Raw genomic sequence first — 22,500 nt, forward strand, 5'->3', positions numbered from 1 at the left:
GCCCGTGCTGCATGATCAGATTGACAGTGTTTTCTTAGGTGTACTCTCGTGCTGAGGGCAGAACCACAATAGGAGTGTAGATGCAGCACGAACGGGGTACCAAGGTTTATTCCCAGACTGAAGTGGTTGGGTTCTACCGAAGACGCCAGACGCAGAGCTTTGATGCCGGGAGTGGAATAGGAGGGAATATCCTTTCCAGCTTCTGGAGTGACGTCATTGTTGGTTCTGGTTTGGTAGAACCGGTTGTGACTTCATGGGGAATGTTTTATTGGTACAGCCCGTGCTGCATATATATAAAAAAAAAAAAAAAAAAAAAAAAAAAAAAAAAAAAAAAAAAAAATAGGCCCCTGATGCGTAGTGGCCTTTGAAATGTTTCAGGATGTCGAAGCGTCCAACCAAGCGACCGGGGCGTCCCTCAAAGCAGCCCCCGAAGAGGTTTCGAGACGAGGAGGCTGAAGGAGAGGACGAAATGGGCGTGAAGGAGTCGCTAACCCAGCTCCTTGCTGAGCAGAAGGCCCTGAGGAAGGAGATTGCGGAGATTCGGGCCGCCAAGACGCCGGCGCCTGAGGCATCGCCCGCAGGATCGACCACCTCTACGGGTGGAAAATCCAACTCAGGCATGGCTGGGCACTCTGGACACTCCGGTGAGCAATCTAACACTAGCGGTACACAGGCGTGGGCAACCGGCAACCAGAAAATGTTGCCCATTGACCTACACGTGCCAAAGACAATAAAGGAAAAGATCTGGAGCGGTGTGGCGGTTAGGTTCGCAATACTCCTGCCCGCGGACCCGAAGGAAATGCTGGAGGAGGACTCGGATGAGGACGATGAAGACAAAAAGAAGAAGAAGAAGAAGAAAGAAAAGAAACTGTTAACCTTCACAGAGTGGGTGAAGGCCTGGAACATTTATACCACTATACTACAGGACAGAGCGAAAGAGGTACACAGGGGCCTGGGTGCCCACTTTGCTCGGGTGTGTACCCTGCATGAGCTGCAGGGCAATTGGCGGGACTATGACTACCGCTACCGGCTCGCAATTGCTGCAGGAGAAAGGGCATGGGGGGACAGCGACGCGGACCTGTTCGCCACCACCCGCTTAGAGCCTGCCACCCAGACCCATGACGGGGGAAAGAAGAAGCCGCAGGGTGGCGCAGGGGGGAAGACTGGAAGTGGAAACCCAGCCAAAGTGGGGGGCTTCTGCTTCCAGTTCAATGAACAGGGGTCTTGCAGCCGCCCCAATTGTGGCTTCAAGCACTTTTGCTCGCAGTGTGGGGGGCAACACGCAATCCGAAAATGCAGCGCCAAAGGGCACCCCTTTCGAGCGGGACGGGGGGGAAAAGAAGCAGGAGAAGGAAAGAAATGAAGACTGGGGCACGGGGGCCACGCCAGTGAAGGCGGACAAGCTGGAAAAGTGGCTGGAAGGGTACGATCCACAGAAGAAGCGGGCTTTAATACAGGGATTCAGAGAGGGTTTCCGGGTAGGGTTCACAGGAGCCCCAAATAGTGTAGTTCAGAAGAACCTGAAGTCAGCAGAAGAAATGCCAGAAGTAGTAGAAGCGCACATAAAGAAGGAAATAGAAGAGGGGAGGTTAGTAGGTCCCTTTAGGCATATTCCTTTTACTCAGTTCCAATGTTCTCCAATCGGCTTGGTAGAGAAAAAGACGAAAGGAAAGTATAGGATGATACATCATCTATCTCACCCGAAGGGGGCATCCATAAATGATTTCATAGAGGAAGACATGGCCACAGTGTCATATGCCAATGTGCAAGATGCAGTACAGTTAGTGCAGACAGTAGGAAATACAGCATTTATGGCAAAAACTGATGTGGAGAAAGCTTTTAGGTTGTTGCCTATTCACCCTAGTGACCAAAACCTCTTCGTACTGAGCTGGCAAGGAAGTTTTTATGTTGATCTTTCGCTTCAGATGGGTTGTTCTTCGTCTTGTCACTTGTTCGAAGAACTAGGCACGGCTTTGGAGTGGATTGCTGTTCAGAAGTTAGGGATACCATTAGTGCACTACCTGGATGATTTTTTCTTTGCGGCAGTATCGAAGCAGCTAGGCAAAGAATACCTAGACAAATTTCTGGGTTTGTGTGAGGAAATAGGAGTTCCCATGGCACCTGATAAGACGGAGGGCCCAGAGACGAGGTTGACATTCCTGGGAATAGAGATAGACACAATCGAAAGAGAAATTCGGCTGCCGGTGGAAAAACTCACGAAGTGTGCCCAAGAAATACAGAACCTACTACAAAAGAAGAAAGCAACAGTGAAGGAAATTCAGTCGGTCATAGGGTTGCTGAACTTTGCTTGCCAGGCAGTGGTGCCAGGGAGGGCGTTCTTGAGGAGATTGATCGACTTGATTAGAGGCATACGCTCTCAGCTATTCTTCGTGAGGCTGAACCAAGGGGTGAAAGAGGATTTGAAGACTTGGCTAACTTTTCTGCAGTCATTTAACGGGAAGTGCTTTTTTCTCATGAACAAGGAAGTATCCTCAGAAGAGCTGGATTTAGTGACGGATGCATCCGGGGCAGTGGGATACGGGGCTTTGTTCGGTAGGCAGTGGTTTCAGGGTAGGTGGTCCGACTGGTGGCGACTCCAAAATATCACCCTACTGGAATTGTATCCTATCGTTTTGGCTCTGGAGACATGGGCGCTGGCCTTTCAGAACAAATACTTAGTCATTCATACAGATAATTTAGATTTAGTATCCGTAATTACTAAGCAGACATCAAAAGAACCCCTGGTGATGATTCTGGTGAGACAATTGGTCTTGTGCTGTTTACGGAACAATATTGTTGTCCGAGCACAACACATTGCGGGTGTTGACAATGCAATTGCTGATGCGCTGTCTCGTTTTCAGATGACGAGGTTCCGGCAATTGTGTCCACATGCAGAGCCACTTCCGGTTGGGATTTCACCTCTGCCAGAACAATTGGGGGGGATAGGCGACTAGGAGAGCTGTTGACAGCCTCGTACGCCAAAGGGACACAACAAGCATATAGAAGGACCTGGGTGAGCGTGACTAGTTTTTTGAAACAGAGAGGGTTTTCTACTTCCTTGCCAATGAGCACTGCAGCGGTGTGTCTGTACATTGGTTCGTTGCATGAGGAAGGGAAGGCGGCTTCAACGGTGATGTCCGCAGTTTCAGCAATCAGTTGCGTCCATAAATTGAATGGGTTAGGGGATCCCACTATTGATTATACTGTCAAAAGACTACTGCAGGGGTGCAAAAGGGTGGGTGACAAAGGGAAGGATACAAGGTTGCCCATTACTGTCCCTATCCTTAACTCAATTATGGAGAAGAGCGAGGTGGCCATTGGGGAGAACTACGAGAAGATACGTTTCCGGGCTATGTGCACCTTGGCCTTTCACTCATTATTGCGGGTGGGGGAAATGGCGGTATCCCGGGAACCAGAAAACGTATTGCATAGGGGAGATGTCCGACTGGACGGACAGGCATTGACCATAACGTTCCGCAATTTCAAATCTAGCGCAAAACCAGTTACCCATACCGTAGAGAAAGCCAAGGCAGGCGTCCCATGCGCGGTAGAGGCCATGCGGGCCTACATGAGCATTCGTGGGAACGCAACGGGGCCGTTGTTCCGAGCTATGTCGGGGGCACCCATAACGGCCAGGGAATTCAACGAGCAACTACAGTTGGTTTTCCAATTTTGTGGCCTGCCCAAACAGAACTTCAAATCGCATAGCTTTAGGATTGGGGGTGCCTCCCACATGGCTCGGAACGGGGCATCGGACGCTCAAATCCGTCAGGCGGGCAGATGGTCTTCTAACGCTTTCTTGTCTTACATCAGGGTGCACAACTGGTAGATCAGGTAAAACGTAGGGCTTCTCTCTGGGTGCAGTGCAACAGAAAGGGGGAGGTCAGGCACATGTCTGCGTGCAGTGCAGCAGAACATTAACATGGGATCACAGGTGTGCAGTGCAGCCTGGGATTATAAGAAAGTGTGCAGTGCAACTTTCCGAGAAAGGTCGATTTTGATTGGTGGCGGTACCTGATGTGAGTCATCAGGTGGTGGCGCGTACCGCCGGATTGGTGGTGAATGACAGACATTATGTATTTAATCGATGTGCTTTAATTGGGCTAAAACACAATGTTTATTGTTTTTTAGAGTTGCCAATATAAGTTTTTTGATGATGGTCTAATGAGCGGATGCAGAAAGCTGTAGATAAAGGGAAGTAACCCGGTGACCAGTCTAGTAAAATTTGACAGCTTGTTGGTGAAGCTGGAAACAAGAACAAAAAACAGTAAGCTAATACATAGTGGACAATGCCATCTATGATGTGTAAGACAATTTTTGTTCTTGGTGAATTTATGCAAATGTACAACCCAATGTATATGATTATGTCAATCATAGTTTTTGTGGAATTTATGAAAATATTCCACTGATTTTGTATGCATTATCTGCGCTGAAAATGAACGACCTGTGGTGTCGACCAATAAACATTTTCAGCGTAAACTGGCAATGAAAGTTTCATGTGGTTGTGGTGGTGACTGTGGCGCTGGCTGGCGCTGGCTGATTGTCCGGTTTCGGAAAACTTTTTATCTTAAATTCTTGTCTATCCTCGCACATCTGAACATGCAAAAATGATTTTATGCACAGCATAAATGATATTTTTGGGTGTGAAGAGAAGCGAGATTGTGGTGTATAGACGGTGCCAGAGCACAGGTCATATGCATAACTAATGAGCGGAATGCCGTCTTCCCATTGGCCAGCCGGCCCAAGATCAGTCTCTCTGCCATTTCTGCATCTGCGGTAGCCAGTGCCAGACGTCCCAAACAACTGTGCGAAAATTTTCAACCCCACCGCCATCCCCTTACTCCACCATAACGTAGTTGTGTGGGCGCGTACCGCCGGATTGGTGGTGAATGACAGACATTATGTATTTAATCGATGTGCTTTAATTGGGCTAAAACACAATGTTTATTGTTTTTTAGAGTTGCCAATATAAGTTTTTTGATGATGGTCTAATGAGCGGATGCAGAAAGCTGTAGATAAAGGGAAGTAACCCGGTGACCAGTCTAGTAAAATTTGACAGCTTGTTGGTGAAGCTGGAAACAAGAACAAAAAACAGTAAGCTAATACATAGTGGACAATGCCATCTATGATGTGTAAGACAATTTTTGTTCTTGGTGAATTTATGCAAATGTACAACCCAATGTATATGATTATGTCAATCATAGTTTTTGTGGAATTTATGAAAATATTCCACTGATTTTGTATGCATTATCTGCGCTGAAAATGAACGACCTGTGGTGTCGACCAATAAACATTTTCAGCGTAAACTGGCAATGAAAGTTTCATGTGGTTGTGGTGGTGACTGTGGCGCTGGCTGGCGCTGGCTGATTGTCCGGTTTCGGAAAACTTTTTATCTTAAATTCTTGTCTATCCTCGCACATCTGAACATGCAAAAATGATTTTATGCACAGCATAAAAGGAAGTATCCATATTAAAAGCATCACTAATCAGTGTTCTAGTACACACTCATCACATGAACATATTGTACATATAGTTTATATCGTTTATATTTTAACCTTTTGTGTGTGTCTTGTTTCAGTTTGAAATCCAGACCTGCATATATTTTTTATTGTTTACCCTACCTAGATTAAACAAACAACAAACACACACACACACACATACACACACACACACACACACACACACACACACACACACACACACACACACACACACACACACACACACACACACACACACACACACACAAAAACACCAACAAACAAAACCCGCGTATCGTTGTTGATCTGTTTTAGATTGAAGATGATGGACGCATGTGATGTGTGAGACTGAGTTTTTATGTAGGCCCCCTACTCGTAGTTTAATCAAAAGGATATGCCTGTTTGTTTGCTTGTTTATTGATTACTTTCAAGGAATTTTATGTTTGTTATCTTTATGTTATTATATGTGGATACTGTGTATTTAGGTTTGTTGTTCATGATTCAGTATTTTAAGTAACGGGATAATACACGTTAATTGGATCTGTGATCCAAACATGACTTTTGGTCAATCGAGATGGAAGTTTATTCCACAAGCCCGTAGGGCGAGTGGAATAAACTGCCATCGAGATTGACCAAAAGCCATGTTTGGATCACAGATCCAATTAACATATATATCTCGACATTCACTGGTCTTTGGGTTTTTGTTTTCAAAGAAGAAAGAAACTTGCTTGAACACGGACCACTTCTCCGAGCAAAATCAACAAACCTAATCACTCGCATTCCACCTCAAGGTCTCGGCCAACCAAGACTATGGCATACTCGTAGCAAAGCCGCCGTATGGTACCGTAAACCAAGAATAGTGACGTAAGAGAATAGACTGTCGTCTTTTGATTTGGAACGTGACGTGTTTCAGAACTTTTTCTGGACAACTCGGATGGTCTTCTGCGTAGTGGTTGGCACGAAATTCTTTTTCTTCTTCGACAGTTCATCCTCTGACTGTAGCAATCTTTTTTTCACTTTCGAGTAGGCCCTATGCGGACGACTGAACTTGACCGCTAAAAAGTAGTCCTTTCGGAATCATTACGCCGAGTCTGAACATGAGGTCCGAACATTGGTTTTAGTCAGGATCTAGGTGAAAGCGAGGCTGTTCTTATCTCTGTGTACAGTCGAGAGAGAGAGAAATACATGTCGAGACATTAAGTGATGTATCGATTGGACATTGGATTTCCCTTCTTTGAGCCATGTGACGACAGAGGCCTACAAAACTTCATATTTTGGCGTTTCAGGTTGACCGAAACTTCAAAGGAACTACAAAACACACGTCATGTGTTTGATTGCATGTGTGTGTGTGCTGTTCATTGTCAAAACAACAACAAAGTCAGTACATGACGTGTGTTTTGCAGTTCCTTTGAAATTTCGGTCAACCTGAAACGCCCAAATATGAAGCTTATCAGCCTTATGTGTTTGATTGCATGTGTGTGTGTGTGCTCGTTCAATCGTCAAAACAACAACAAAGTCATAGTACCTGAAAGGAATCGATCGATACATAAATGTTATTTGCGTTTTTGACCAAAATATGACATTTTACACAGATCGAGACAGTCATTGTTCACCTCGACCGCTAGCGCGGTCTCGGAGAACAATGACTGTCTCGATCTGTGTAAAATGTCATATTTTGGTCAAAAACGCAAATAACGTATAATGAAAATGATACATTGAAAATGAAATATTATTGTTCTAATTTGTCATAACTATATCCCAAGATATCCCAATAGTTCGTCCAACTTTTAGCATATGATTGCTCTCAAAACTTAAAATGTTCAATACCTAAAAACTTTGTCACAACCGATCTTGCTTTTAATCCCCTCCGACTCTCCCCCTACCTCCCCCCACCCCCACCCCCATCCTACACCCCGCCCCGCACGGTTGTATGGAAAGCCGTTTGGCTCATAACCAATACACGTGTAAGAAATGATTTATACACGTGTAAGAAATGATTTATACACGTGTAAGAAATGATTAATACACGTGTACGAAAAGATTTATACACGTGTAAGAAATGATTTATACACGTGTAATTTATACACGTATAAGAAATGATTTATACACGTGTAAGAAATACTTCATACACGTGTAAGAAATACTTTATACACGTGTAAGAAATAATTTATACACGTGTAATAAATAATTCAAACACGTGTATTAAATATTTAAACACGCGCGTCATAAATGATTACATACACGCCGGAAGCAATAATTTATACACGCCAGAAGAGATCAGCGGTGCATTAAAACTTGAATCGGAAAATGTACGACTTGCAAAGCGACAAATCTCGTAGCTGCTTCCGGGTGGCGCGATCTCTCAATACGTCACAAGAACCAACTTCGTCTGATAAAACATTTACCTCTCCAGTGCTGTGCGAGCCTGGGCTTGATTTTGTACAACGGCGTTGAACTTTACTCATAAACCGTCTATAAAAACGTTTGCCGCTCCCACCATATTGTGCGAGGCGATGAAGACACTTAGTGTTTTTCATGTGGATTCCCAGTCCGAGTTTTTAAGTCGCGTAACCGCGTGACTCCTGCATTTACAACGCGTGTAAGAAATAATTCATACACGTGTTAGAAATAATTCATACACGTGTAAGAAATGATTAATAAACGTGGAAGAAATAATTCATACACGTGTAAGAAATTACCAATACACGTGTAAGAAATAATTCATAAACGTGTAAGAAATAATTCATACGCGGGTAAGAAATGATAAATACACGTGTAAGAAATAATTCATACACGTGTAAGAAATGATTAAAACACGTGTAAGAAATAATTCATACACGTGTAAGAAATAATTCATACACGTGTAAAAAAAATAATTCATACACGTGCATAAAATAAAAGAATTTATTACACGTGTATTTCATCGAACGCAGAAGAAGAAGAATTACACGTGTATTAAATGATTTATACACGTGTATAAATTATATTTTACACGTGTGTGAATTATTTATTACACATGTATAGGTTATGAGCCAAACGGCTTTCCATACGGTTGGCGTTTACTCACGCGTGTTTTTTTCAAAACATAAATCATCCGGCCGCCTTTGTATGTTCTTATCATGTGTTTAATTCACATGGGCTCAGCTGTTGCGCGGAACCTAATTGTATTTTTTGCTCCGATGTGATAAGCCCGACACCTTTTATACAGACCAAAATAGAATATGTGTCCTTATTTTGGTGCAATAAATTCTGCTTTAATTTCTGTAGTAGAACAGAAAGAAGGATAGGCAAGAATACAGGCAGACGAACAGTCAGGCAGACGAACAGTCAGACGAACAGTCAGGCAGACGAACAGTCAGACGAACAGTCAGGCAGACGAACAGTCAGACGAACAGTCAGGCAGACGAACAGTCAGACGAACAGTCAGGCAGACGAACAGTCAGACGAACAGTCAGGCAGACGAACAGTCAGGCAGACGAACAGTCAGGCAGACGAACAGATGGTCAGAAAGACACATAGGCACGTGCACGCAGGTAGACAGACAGAATGAGAAACATACATGGAAAAGAAAAAACGAACTAAAGAAAACGGAAACAAGAACGCCGAGGCACGATTAACCATTCAGTCAATCAAATGCACTGAAATACGAATTTTTAGGACACCAAGCTGAAATGCAATCCCATAGTCCAAAGGTTCTATAACAGAAATTTCAAGAAAATTGATGTAAAAAATGAAGCTGTAGACCTGACCTATAGCTGTAGATCTGACCTATAGCTGTAGATCTGACATACAGCTGTAGATCTGACCTATAGCTGTAGAGCTGAGACTCAGTAGTGGGGCTCGTATGTTGCAGACGCACTCATAAATCATTCACATCTTGCAACAAACATCATACTTTGTGGTATTGTTCCTTATAATTATTTAAGGGATTTCAGATACAGAGCCACTTCAGAAATCGTTTTTTTTGTCTTTGATAGGGAATAAAAGGCTGCATTTACAGCAGACGAAATTCGTACCAAAAGCGCTCAGCAGTAAATATTCCCAACTCAGCAAATGTAAAATTCAATGGTTTACCATGCACCAGAAGTTGTCTGCTGATAACACATGCATGACATAAATACTCTTATGGGTATTTTTGTGTTCTGGTATTTAATTTGATCGTTTTTAGAATTTTATATATCCGCAGCATGAAAATTCAAGATGGCGGCCTCCGCAACATTGCGTGTTTTGATTTGAGCGAAAACAACGTTTCTGAAGGTAAGTTTTCAAGAATACGCATCCATTCACCAATGTCACATCATTTTACTGTTTAATTCTCCCCTGGGGTCTGTTATTCATCGGGTGAAGCGCTGAAATGCAGAGTAATCTTGCAATAGCTCATCAAGCTTGATTGTGATGCTGATAGATCTAGATCTATCTGTTGATTACAAGTAAGGAAATCATGATCGCCACGCTGGTGATTTTAAACAGATTAAACGAACTTTGAATAAAAGGCGAGGAGAAAGAGATTGTTCATGGTATGATAAATGATTAGTCCTGCCTACGTTAAGGACTTCCATAAGGTGGGGAGGGGTAGAGTCAAAAACTGAGTGAGGGTAGGCCAGATAGTAGGATGACCAGCTGGAGATAAAAACACTCCACTCCCCATGTCTTTACAGTGTTGTGATCAAACTTTCAAAGACGGTAGGTAACAGACAAAAGCATACAGTGTATGCTAATCAAATGAGATAAGTGGTTTTGAAAAATGAAGAGGTACCGCTCTTTGAGTTTTACAATTTTGGTTTGTTGCTTGTTTCTCATCCTTTTGCTTATTTTAAGTTGACCGTGCATTGGTGTGAATTTTATTTTTACAGGATATATACAAGAGTTACACCACATGCCGGTTCCTGGGAACAAGTGTTCTGCATTTATTCCGGTGCCACAGAAGGGAGCCGATTTCACTAGTACTACTGTATCAAGGTTTGTTACCTAATACATCTTAACAGTAAGATTTTTTTATTTGTATTAATTGGAACATGTTTGCACATCATTTGTAAGCGACCTCTGTGAATTTGATGGGTTTAACGTACGAACCCTCACTATGGTCAACATTCTGTTAGCGACTGTTTGAAGCGAATAAATGTAGCGGTCAGAAAGATTCCAGAATCAGTTGGGTCACTGGAAACTGTGTTTGTTTGTTTTTTAACCTGAAACAGTAAGAATTATACGAATTCATGAAATACAATTTTCTTTCATTTTGGTCTGTTGTGTGAAGACTTGCTAACCCGGCTTTGACCGACTCTCTGAGATAGTAAACATTATTCAAATACATTCAAATAAAAATGTCACTTTTCATCTTTTGTGTGAAGGGTACCACAGGCTGATTTCCTGCACCATGGATGTAGAGGAGGCCAGACAGTCTGCTTCTCATTCCAGCTGTGTTGCGTTTTTTTCTGCTCGTGAAGTGTATCGCCACATTGCCAAAGCCATTGGCCAAGAGAAGTCACCCTGTCTGCCCATTTTGCATAGCCTTACAGGCTGTGACACTATGTCGTTCTTCAATGGTATTGGGGAATCAGAAGGCTTGGGAAGTATGGCAAGCATTTGAAGACGTCACTCAAACTTTCTTCAGGTTGTCTGCTCCTCTTTGTAAGCTGAGTACCACTGACAGGGCAGCACAAGAGCTTTTTGGTGTACATTTGTAGGACAAAACCAGCAACGTACTGGGTGTAAACAGTGCTAGACGGTACCTCTTCAGTAAAAAGAGCTGCCAAATTGACCATAATCCCCTTACAAGTGAGGTGCTGCTGCAGGACATGAGATTGAGAAGAGCCATCTACCTATTAGACTTCCAAACTCTGTGGGCTGGCAGTTCAAGGCTGGAAAGTGGGAGTCATTCTGGACGAGCTTTCAAGAGGTATCCAGCGTGTGCCGAGAACTCATGAGGTGTGCCTGCAAGAAGAGCTGTACAACAAAACGCTGCAAATGCTGCTAAGAAGGACTGCAGAGCACAGCTCTCTGCAAATGTGCTTGCATGCCTGTGAAAACTGTCAGCATCTAAACTGTGCAAAAATATTATTGCACCCATTTTCATACCCCAACTCAAACTTTTATTCCTGTGTCATTTTATTCAAACTTAACTGTCTATGCCATTAAAGGCTCGCATCTTCGCTATCTGGCACATTTTTTTTTAACATCATCATTTACGCCGTCAAAATAAGGATACCCTTGACGTGACAAAGAGATGTGACAAAAACTTCGGGTACCTTTTAAAAAGCCGGCGACAATTCCTGAGGCACAACTGGGTCACTGTTGTATACGAAGAGAAAGTCAACTTGATTATCCATCCAGAACAGGTTGTTTTATTTCGCCATCTTGCATATTTCTAGTGTTGTGCCATTGTACCTACTGATGTATGTGTCGATCTCACGGATGAGATGTTTATGTGTCAAATTTGAGGGATACCCAAGTCAACTAAAATCCATGTATTTTAGCAATGACCAAGTGGGTTGCGTTGAAACTTTCAGGAATGTGTGTCTACGCACGAGGCGTAGTTCAACCGTTTGAGTACACTTTCAAATCTTCACGAAATAATATTTTAAAAACTGCCACAGGTTTGTTGACTTACATCCCACATATTTTTGACTTCGCATGTATATATGACAGATGGTTGTTTCAAGTACTGCCAAAGTTTCTTTTGAGTATAGACACTTGCCGGAATGTGCTAGTTGTGTAAACACATGAGAACAAACAACGTTTTCGAAATACAGCGATTATGAATTTTAGTCGACTTTTGAGTTGATACATTACATTTTTATCAGTTTTATTTTGGGGGTACCCTTATTTGGGCGGCGGTCAAATAACCCATGTAAAGGCCACCTTTTATCTTAAAAGTGTTCCAGTTAGCCAAGTTGAGTGCCCTCAATAGCATACATTGAATATAACAGCACAGGAATGAATGTTTTCGTTTTGGTATGAAAATTGGTGCAATATATTTTTGCACAGTTTAGGTAATCCACAAATTCTTCAACCCTGCCACCCACACCGTCCAATCATTCTCTGCACCAACAATACATGTATTGTTTTGTTTAAAAATGTGTTTGTGTTAGTTTCTATTGCAAGAGAATGTCTTGTAGCATCAAAAATGCCTAAATACCCTTTTATTGGCGGCCATTTTGAAAATTGTAAAAAAAACTACTGATTTCTTAATTTTTTCACGGTGGCTCTGTATCAGGTTTTGTTAAGCAAAAGCAAATGTCCATTTACGCCAAATTTGCTGTTAATCACATGAAGTGAAATATGCCTAACATACCCAACCGTTTACACTGGCGGCCATTTTGAAAAATTGTTTAAAAACTACCCATTTTTTATTTTTCGCGATGGCTCTGTATCAGGTTTTGTTAAGCACATAAAACTCTTCATATTTGCTTAATTTGGTGTTTGTTGCATGATTTGAATGATTTTGCAACATAGGAGCCCCACTACAGCTCTCTTTCAATGGCACTGTGAACTGAATCAACTTCCATCCATGTATAACCTTTTTCGAGGTATTTCTGAACCACTTCAATCCCTGTACGGATGGCAAAGTGTGGAAACAGTCTGAGAGTGGGAAATTCCTGTTTTGATAACAACAACCGTATGAATAGATGATGATCGTTCGCAGAGGGGTCTCACGACTTCCTTGAACATTCTGGAGAAAATCAAATAAGCAGGACGCAAAGTTACTGCTGTTCACTCATGCCAATTATAACACACACCAGCTCGTGTTGCCAAATCATATAGGGTGTAATTGTGGCAGCAACGTTTACTATATAGTAGGTTGCATTACAACCTGGGGGGAGAGAAGCACTACCTGCAGGTCTGCTGTGATCACCAACGTTTCACTGTCATCCGCACGGAGTCTTTTGTCCAACTTCTTTTCTGCCTGAGCTTCCACCTTTTGTGGATTCATTTTTGTCGTCAAGAGTCGGAGTCGGCGCTGTCTGTGACTTCATCATCATTTAGAGTGTTTTGGGAGTCCTGTCCAGCACTGAGTCTGACTGCCGTTGTGCATGATCTGACAGCGTACGACGAAGTATGTCCTGTTGACAAACACCCAGACCAGATTGAGGTGGGCTGGAGGACGGTAACCCACTTTGACATGATACAGACGGGATAGGGGACGATAGCAGGTCTTGAACAAGGGCTGATGCATCCTCGTGGGTAGGCAGGACAGGAGACAATGACTCTGCACCGTCTTCAAGAATTTCATGGCAGATAAGATTGTCTTATTATATCAAAGTCCTTATAGTATTTGAAAGCTCCTGATGACGATTCCTTGGATTGAACAGTTCATGTTTAACGTTCTGATGATAATTTCGACTGTGTCAACAACAATTTGAGCGTGCGCTGCCGGTTGTTGAAGATGGCCAACGTGGCTAGTGGGGATCACACACACGCTCACAGTCACAGCAAGACTATTGTACGGTCGAACCCTCCTTTTAAGATCAACCCCTCTTCAGATTTTCTGTTCATAATGTCTGTAAATATACCTCCATTTAAGGGCTCCCTTACTTTAAATTTCATGTGTTGCAAGAGGGACGAGAAGCGTGCGTCTGTGTGTGTGTGTGTGTGTGTGTGTGTGTGTGTGTTTGTGTGTGTGGTTGTGTCTGTGTGTGTGTGTGTGTGTGTTTGTGTGTGTATGTGCGTGTGTGTGTGTGTGTGTTTGTTTGTGTTTGTGTTTGTTTCTGTGTGTGTATGTGTGTGTGTGTGTGTGTTTTTCTGTGTGTGTATGTGTGTGGGTGTGTGTGTGTGTGTGTGTGTGTGTGTGTGTGTGGGTGGGTGGGTGTGGCAAAAGAGAGAGAGAGAGAGAGAAAGAGAGAGAGAAAGAGAGGGAGAGAGAGAAGCGAGAGAGACAGAGAGAGAGAGAGAGAGAGAGAGAGAGAGAGAGAGAGAGAGAGAGAGAGAGGGGCAGCAACGGGAACCGAATTTGCTTGGAAAAAACAATATTTTGTCTCTTTTTCATATCTTGAACGTCATAGTCAATTAAGCACGATCACCACTGCTCAATTAGGAATGGAACAGCCAAGTTAAACGACTTGTCTCCGTATTTTCTGAAAGGAAAATGGAGCCCTTACCCCTGTCCCATTCAGTTTTTCTCAAGACCAGGCTGCTTTCGTGTTGACGTAAACCTCGCAACCCTGATGTTTTGATCAATTTCACACCAAAACAGTTCACAAAAACCTCGTAAAAGCCAATACGAGGTTTGTAAATTACCACCGTTTTCTGTGAAAACCTCGCAGGATCCCTTAAGTGGTATAGTTGAAAGCCCGCGCAAACGGTTTTGAGTTATGAAGTTTGTTTACATCAGCTTAATTAGCTAATTAATCAAAATATTTATTTGATTTTTGATGATGCAAAAAAACGAAAATCAGAATAATGATGGTTACGAAGTTTGTTTTGAACACCGACGAAATGCCCTTAAAAATGCATACGTAGAGGTTACATGCTGAGTCTCAGTGAAGCTCGCATTTTTCATGATCCGCGAACTTCGACCATTATTTTTAATAATCACTGAGACGAGGTGTGTAACCTCTTTATTCCTCCTTTCTTCAGTTATTCAAAGAAAAGGGGAGTTTTTGTGCGAAAGTTTGATCGAATTTTATTCACTCAACCAGTCAACCTGCGCAAGGCGATCGATCAATGCGCGGTTGTATAGTTCCGTGCAAATCATTCCATTCTGTTAACACTTCTTGTCAGTTTCCCTGTTTTGGACTAAAATCAAGTAAACAGATGTTGTTTTTCTGCTGTGGCGGTAAAGGCAGATATTGTGTGTTCTGTTCATGTTTTGGTATCGCTTAGGATAATGTTCTTTCGTCAAATGGGACTAGCAGACGAACTTTTGCACCCGTGTTCCAGCGCTAAAAACTGTATGAAGTTCAGTTTTCTGGGGAAAATAGTGTATGAAACCGCTTTATGTTCTTTAAATTGATTAGATGTGTGCATTTGGTTGCGTGTGATCTGTTTATAAAATGAAATATTGTTGAAAACTGAACGTCGGGTTGCAATCTGTTGTCGAAGAAACGGAGTGAAAAGAAATTTGAAAGGGGAACTACTCTTGTCGGTAGACAAAGTAACGAAGGCCGGACTTCGGTATTGCATTTCAGCACGGAGGCTTAAAAATTAATTAATGACTTTGGTCATTAAAAATCTGAAAATTGTAATTAAAATTATTTTTTTTATAAAATGATCCACTATTACTTTTATTTTATTCTTTATCATGTTCTCATTCCAAAAACATATAAATATGTTATATTCGGATTAAAAACAAGCTCTGAAAATTAAAAATATAAAAATAATGATTAAAATTAAATTTCCGAAATCGTTTTAAAAACTATTTCATCTTATTCCTTGTCGGTTCCTGATTCCAAAAACATATAGATATGATATGTTTGGATTAAAAACACGCTCAGAAAGTTAAAAGTCATGCGAAGAGTGCTCATGAACTCAAAGTGAATGGCACTCCACCATGTAGTCTAATGTCGTCATTCAAAGACTGCGTCACAAAGTAACACCCTGTTCTTATATGAATAAAGGGCAGGCGAAACTGGTGTGAGCCCAGCCCGTTTCATTGTGGTTTGCTTGAACCAATTGATACTCGTAAATGAATACTCCATATCCTTTTATAAGCTAAGCCTTAAGGCGGTCAATAATGGTTCCTCGTTCTTGACCTATGAACACTCAAGCTTTAATTACAGTCACAAAGTTTACATCGTACAAACTCAGTTATAGAACTTGAAAGGAACAAACAAAGATCACCTTGTAGGTCTAGTAATTAAAAAAAAAAAGAGGTAGCAGCACAAAAAGGGCAATGTTACGATAACAAAAAAAAGCGAGAAAAAAAGGACAACATTGCGGATTCTCGCGGCCCATCCGTCTGCATATTACATTTCACCAGAGGCAAGACACAAGCCCCCCAAAAGGACAATACAGCACGAACGCTGAAGTATTTAATCTGTCTCCCTGCAGCACTCCACACCCAAAACCTCTGACGCGATTACACAATCGATAGTATTACATCAGCAAACTGTCATCATAGCGGGAGAGAACTCTCGCCGCAACGCGTCATATCCGGGGGGCAAACTGCACAACGCTCAGTGTGACGTGGGCCAGCTAAGATGATACAGCACGCACGTGAGACGACTTGTTCTGTCGCGCTGTTGGGAGAACATGGGCGTCATATTTATAGTGCCGTTCAAAACTAGAAAAAAAAGAGGATTTGCGGGGGGGGGGGGGGGGGGGGGGCAAAAGGGGTAGTATCTGGGAGGAACTGTTTGAAGATACTGTGAACGGCGAATACAATCTGGCTTGCACAATGCGTTCAAAAGGGTCTTGCACAAGAGGTTTTATGTTTAGTTTTGTTTTGTTAAGGCTATTTGCCATTTTGGAAATGCTTAGAAATACTTTAAACGGCGAATAAAATCTGGCTTGCACATTGCGTTCAAAAAGGTCTTGCACAAGAGGTTTTGTGTTTTGTTTTGTTTGGTTCAGCTTTGTTTTGTTTTGGTTTCTTTTTATTTGCCATTTTGGACATGCTTAACATACTTTAAACGGCGAATAATCAATCAATCAATCAATATGAGGCTTATATCGCGCGTATTCCGTGGGTACAGTTCTAAGCGCAAGACCTGACTTGCACATTGCGTTCAAAAAGGTCTTGCGCAAGAACTTTTTTCCCTTAGTTTTGTTCTTATAAGTTATACTTTGTTTTATTTACCTTTTTGGGGGGTCATTTGGCAGACATATGAAAAACCAATATACCAAAGTAAAAGTGGGCAGACACACACACAAAACGTTAAAAAAACACACATTATCCCCTATCTCCTATTCTGTTACTGCTGTAAACGCTGTGGCAGTTATTCGTGTACTAATTGCGTATCCTCACCCCGCCCTTCTTTGTTTAGTCTAAATAATGCCCTTTGTAATTTTACTTTCAATTTGTTCTGGAGATAAAAAGACATACAATTATGGTGTTTGGTTTTTCATATTGGAGGAAATCACGTGAGCATTCTCCTGACTCAGATCCACGAAATTGACGTTTGTTATATCATTCAATTCTATAGGGGTCAATATATGCACTTCTCAGCGGGTATATGCCAAATCTTGGATGCATGCATGAGTACTAATTGTCTCAGTCTCTCTTTCCGCCTTTTCCCCAATATCCAATCTACAATAAGCTCTTTAATCATTACCAAGGTTAAAATATTCAAGCAAACATGAACATCTTGATCTGATGAGAGAAAAACACCCACAGACCAGAACAGTTAGTTTATGGAACTATTAATAATTGAAAAATACATTAAAGTAGAACCTCGCCATATCGATCTTTAATTCCCCCCCCCCCAAAGCGGCGTATGGCTGCATGAATGGCGGGGTAAAAACGGTCATACACGTAAAAAACCAACTCATGCAAACAAATTAGTGAACGTGGGAGTTTCAGCCCATGAACAAAGAATAAGAAGAAGATCGTAAATGTGAACGAAGACGACGCACACCAGACAAACGATGATGATGAACAGATGAACACTTACGTTTCGGTTGTTGTGTTTGCTCTTGCAAAAATGAAAATAACATCTGTTCTGTTGCAGAAGATAAGAATCCTCGAACAAGGACCTTCCTTCGCCGGCAAGACCCGTAGATGACGTCTTACCATCGTTCAGATTCCAGTCTCCCAGGCCTACAACAAATGTACCACAAGGACCCATATAACTACATCAGCTGTGTCTGTGTGTTAGAGTTCCCTCGTCCATGAGACCCGTAGATGACGTCTTATCCATCGTTCAGATTCCAGTCTCCCAGACCTACATCAAGTTTACCACAAGGATCCGTATAAATACATCAGTTTTGTGGGTAAAACCCGGGAACATACCCCTAACAGCTTTGCCGTGAGGGCGTAAACCTTAAATTCTCTCAGTGTGAGAGTTCCCTCGCCTGCAAGACACGCAGATGACGTCTTACCAATCGTTCAGATTCGAGTCTTCTAGGCCTTTAACGTCAAATCTACCACAAGGACCCATATAACTACATCAGCTGTGTCAGTGTGTGTGTGAGAGGCGGGTCTCGATGGCCCGGCTAGGGCGGAAGTGAGGATGGAACCGAGACGTCTGCTGGTGCTGGTGGGTGTCATGGTGATCTACCTGTGTGTTGGTGCCGCTGTCTTCAACGCCCTGGAGGCTAGCAACGAGAGAGCCAGGAAGGATGACTTGGATAAGGACATCAATGCGTTTTTGGGTGAGTACATCTGTTGGGGTTTTGTATATATAATTTAACCCCTGCACAAAAATACATGTGCTCTTATGTTTTTGTTGTTCTATCTGTTTGATACTTATAAAAAAGGACATCTTGCTGCTTTGAACATCTTTGTTGGCAATCTTCATTTTCCATTATGGTTCTTAGATTCTTTGTCTTACCACGGGAGTGGGTGATGTTCTTCAAACTGACACTAAGATGTACTTAATACAGCCTTTTCCCCCGTAATCCGTGCTTGAAGGTACACAAAAAGTAGACTGAGAGCTATTGTTCTTAACAATCGATAGTTCTTTGTCCTAGAAAACAGATTTCAACCCTTCATAATTCCACCCAAAGTAATTCTGCATAATTCGAATGGAATGTCACCAAACATTTTTCTGTGCAAACATTGTTTTGTGATGTCCTTTTCAACCCAGCAGATAGGTTTTAGCGATATTCTTGCAAACAGGAAGCAGTTTCACAAAGTTTTTTTTAATTTCATTCATTCAGCAGAATCTCATTACTTGAACGTTAATGATAAAAGGAAAGAAATCATCCGCGTGTTCTCGGTGCATGAACACTCTGATGCCGGAAGAGATCAAAATGATGAAGCAGTCGCTGGCTTAATAGTGCACCCAGACAATGTTTCAGTCGAACTACATGGCATTGTCGTCACCTGAACCTGACTTCATTCTGTGTAGCTGAAATACTTTAGAAAAAAGAATTGTTTAAATGGGAGCTTCTGGTACGGAAAGTTGAACAAAATCGCTTCAATTCTTTGTTATATTCTTCCGAACTAATACAAATTGTGCTTCCGGTTGTTGTTTTTTTTTGGGTTTTTTTTTTGGGGGGGGGGGGGGTGTAGCGGCGTTAGAAACGTGAAAGTATTTCTGTTTCACACGGCCTATCAGAACAAATGCGGTGTTTAAAATGCATCAAGTACATGTATATATACGTTTGAAGGGTTTTGATAAATTGCGTGTGTTAGACGTGTACCTTCTTATGGTCAAACTATATAGACAAGATAAGTACGTAAATTACCGTACGTGTATAACAAACTGGTCCTGGACAAATAACCAACTGAGTTATTATAGAATGCAGAATCAGTAGTGGGCTGTGATGCGCCGTAAAAAAAAAAACAAGTCGCGTAAGGCGAAAATACAATATTTAGTCAAGTAGCTGTGGAACTCACAGAATGAAAGTGAACGCAATGCCATTTTTCAGCAAGACCGTATACTCGTAGCATCGTCAGTCCACCGCTCATGGCAAAGGCAGTGAAATTGACAAGAAGAGCGGGGTAGTAGTTGCGCTAAGAAGGATAGCACGCTTTTCTGTACCTCTCTTTGTTTTAACTTTCTGAGCGTGTTTTTAATCCAAACATATCATATCTATATGTTTTTGGAATCAGGAATCGACAAGGAATAAGATGAAAGTGTTTTTAAATTGATTTGGAAAATTTAATTTTGATAATAATTTTTATATATTTAATTTTCAGAGCTTGTTTTTAATCCGAATATAACATATTTATATGTTTTTGGAATCAGCAAATGATGGAGAATAAGATAAACGTAAATTTGGATCGTTTTATAAATTTTTTTTTTACAATTTTCCGATTTTTAATGACCAAAGTCAGTAATTAATTTTTAAGCCACCAAGGTGAAATGCAATACCGAACCCCGGGCTTCGTCGAAGAATACTTGACCAAAATTTGAACCAATTTGGTTGAAAAATGAGGGCGTGACAGTGCCGCCTCAACTTTCACGAAAAGCCGGATATGACGTCATCAAAGACATTTATCAAAAAAATGAAAAAAACGTTCGGGGATTTCATACCCAGGAACTCTCATGTCAAATTTCATAAAGATCGGTCCAGTAGTTTAGTCTGAATCGCTCTACACACACACACAGACACACACACACACACACATACACCACGACCCTCGTCTCGATTCCCCCCTCTACGAAAATATTTAGTCAAAACTTGACTAAATATAAAAACCTCGCAGTTTAGACAACAACAAAATGAACTAAAAACAAGTCGCGTAAGGCGAAATTACTACATATAGTCAAGCTGTGGAACTCACAGAATGAAACTGAACGTAGTCCGCCGCTAGTGCAAAAGGCAGTGAAAGTGACGAGCCTGTTTGGCGCGGTAGCGGTTGCGCTGTGCTTCATAGCACGCTTTACTGTACCTCTCTTCGTTTTAACTTTCTGATCGTGTTTTTAATCCAAACATATCATATCTATATGTTTTTGGAATCAGGAACCGACAAGGAATAAGATGAAATAGTTTTTAAAACGATTTCGGAAATTTAATTTTGATCATAATTTTTATATTTTTAACTTTTTGAGCGTGTTTTTAATCCAAACATATCATATCTATATGTTTTTGGAATCAGGAACCGACAAGGAATAAGATGAAAGTGTTTTTAATTTGATTTCGACAATTTAATTTTGATCATAATTTGTATATTTTTAATTTTCAGAGCTTGTTTTTAATCCAAATATAACATATTTATATGTTTTTAGAATGAGAAAATGATGAGGAATAAGATTAACGTAAATTTAGATCGTTTTATAAAAAAAATTGTTTTTTTACAATTTTCAGATTTTTAATGACCAAAGTCATTAATTAATTTTTAAGCCACCAAGCTGAAATGCAATACCGAAGTCCGGCCTTCGTCGAAGATTGCTTGGCCAAAATTTCAATCAATTTGATTGAAAAATGAGGGTGTGACAGTGCCGCCTCAACTTTTACAAAAAGCCGGATATGACGTCATCAAAAACATTTATCGAAAAAAAGAAAAACACGTCCGGGGATATCAATCCCAGGAACTCTCATGTAAAATTTCATAAAGATCGGTCCAGTAGTTTCGCTCTACACGCACGCACGCACACACACACACACACACACACACACACACACACACACACACACACACACACACACACACACACACACACACACACACACACACACACACATAAACCACGATCCTCGTTTCGATTCCCCATTTATGTTCAAACATTAAGTCAAAACTTGACTAAATGTAAAAAGGACTGATAGAGCCTGGATAATGTTTTTTCTTGATTTGTCTAAATTCTGCTCATGATTATCACAGGTGAAGCAAATGGCATGATAGGAGTAACATACAAATGTACATGTTACTTAGTTCAGTCTTAGTTGCAGTGCTGCAAAGCAAGCACAACTGCACAAATCAATCTTCGTTCTTATCAAAACACACAGAAAGCTCCGTCACTGAACACATTACTGAAAAGGGTACGAAGGGAAACAATTTGATGAAAGTGGTACGAACGGACACATTTTCCCGTCAAAATCAGTACGAACGGACACAAAACTGTTTTTTTGCAAATTCAATTCGTCTTATGGTTCACATAGGTCCAATATCACACGCATTCGTACTTTGTGCTATTTGAAAACGATTGGAATACACAGAACTTGTAGTGGGGGCCTGTTTCACTCTGATCTAACGAATGTGTATGAACGGAAACGCTTTTCGTACGAAGGGAAACATGCACTTTTGTACGAACGGAAACATGGGGTATGAACGGAATCTGTATGTTTTCAAAATACAAGTGATTGTACAAAAGCCATGGGTTTCTATAAACTTCTGTTCAAGCGAAATGTCGTAACAGGCAATGGTTTTGGTGATCATGTGCAAATCAAGGGTCAGATTCGATAACAGAGCGAGAAAAACAAGAAAATGTTAAAAAATCAGGCAATTTTGCCACGTTCGGCCCGCGTGTGTTATTAT

General features: G+C 41.4%; 2 protein-coding genes and 1 long non-coding RNA gene across 8 annotated transcripts in view; all 3 read left to right on the forward strand.

The window, feature by feature from the left end:
• Nucleotides 1–3,858, forward strand: part of LOC138951869 (uncharacterized) — a 5,367-nt gene extending 1,509 nt beyond the window's left edge. The window contains exons 1-2 of one of the 2 annotated variants that reach the window (XR_011451240.1): nucleotides 329–1,423; nucleotides 2,862–3,858. Coding sequence is in view for 1 of the 2 variants with exons in the window: in XM_070323430.1 (XP_070179531.1) it covers nucleotides 380–1,363 (984 nt within the window). In the remaining variant the exon portion in view is untranslated. Of the gene's footprint in view, nucleotides 1–328 lie in introns of those variants that run through there. The other variant, XM_070323430.1, reaches the window with a different exon arrangement.
• LOC138951914 (potassium channel subfamily K member 10-like) overlaps nucleotides 1–22,500 on the forward strand; it is a 107,910-nt gene that overhangs the window by 12,807 nt on the left and 72,603 nt on the right. For all 5 annotated transcript variants that reach the window (XR_011451262.1, XM_070323475.1, XM_070323474.1 and 2 more), the window contains exon 2: nucleotides 18,086–18,728. Coding sequence is in view for 4 of the 5 variants with exons in the window: in XM_070323475.1 (XP_070179576.1) it covers nucleotides 18,587–18,728 (142 nt within the window). In the remaining variant the exon portion in view is untranslated. The remainder of the gene's footprint in view (nucleotides 1–18,085; nucleotides 18,729–22,500) is intronic.
• Nucleotides 9,313–10,966, forward strand: LOC138953184 (uncharacterized). The gene is made up of 3 exons (XR_011451502.1): nucleotides 9,313–9,737; nucleotides 10,334–10,439; nucleotides 10,829–10,966. It is a non-coding gene; the product is annotated as an uncharacterized lncRNA (long non-coding RNA).

This window comes from Littorina saxatilis, linkage group LG17, assembly GCF_037325665.1.
Source record: "Littorina saxatilis isolate snail1 linkage group LG17, US_GU_Lsax_2.0, whole genome shotgun sequence".
NCBI classification, from domain to species: Eukaryota; Metazoa; Mollusca; class Gastropoda; order Littorinimorpha; family Littorinidae; genus Littorina; species Littorina saxatilis.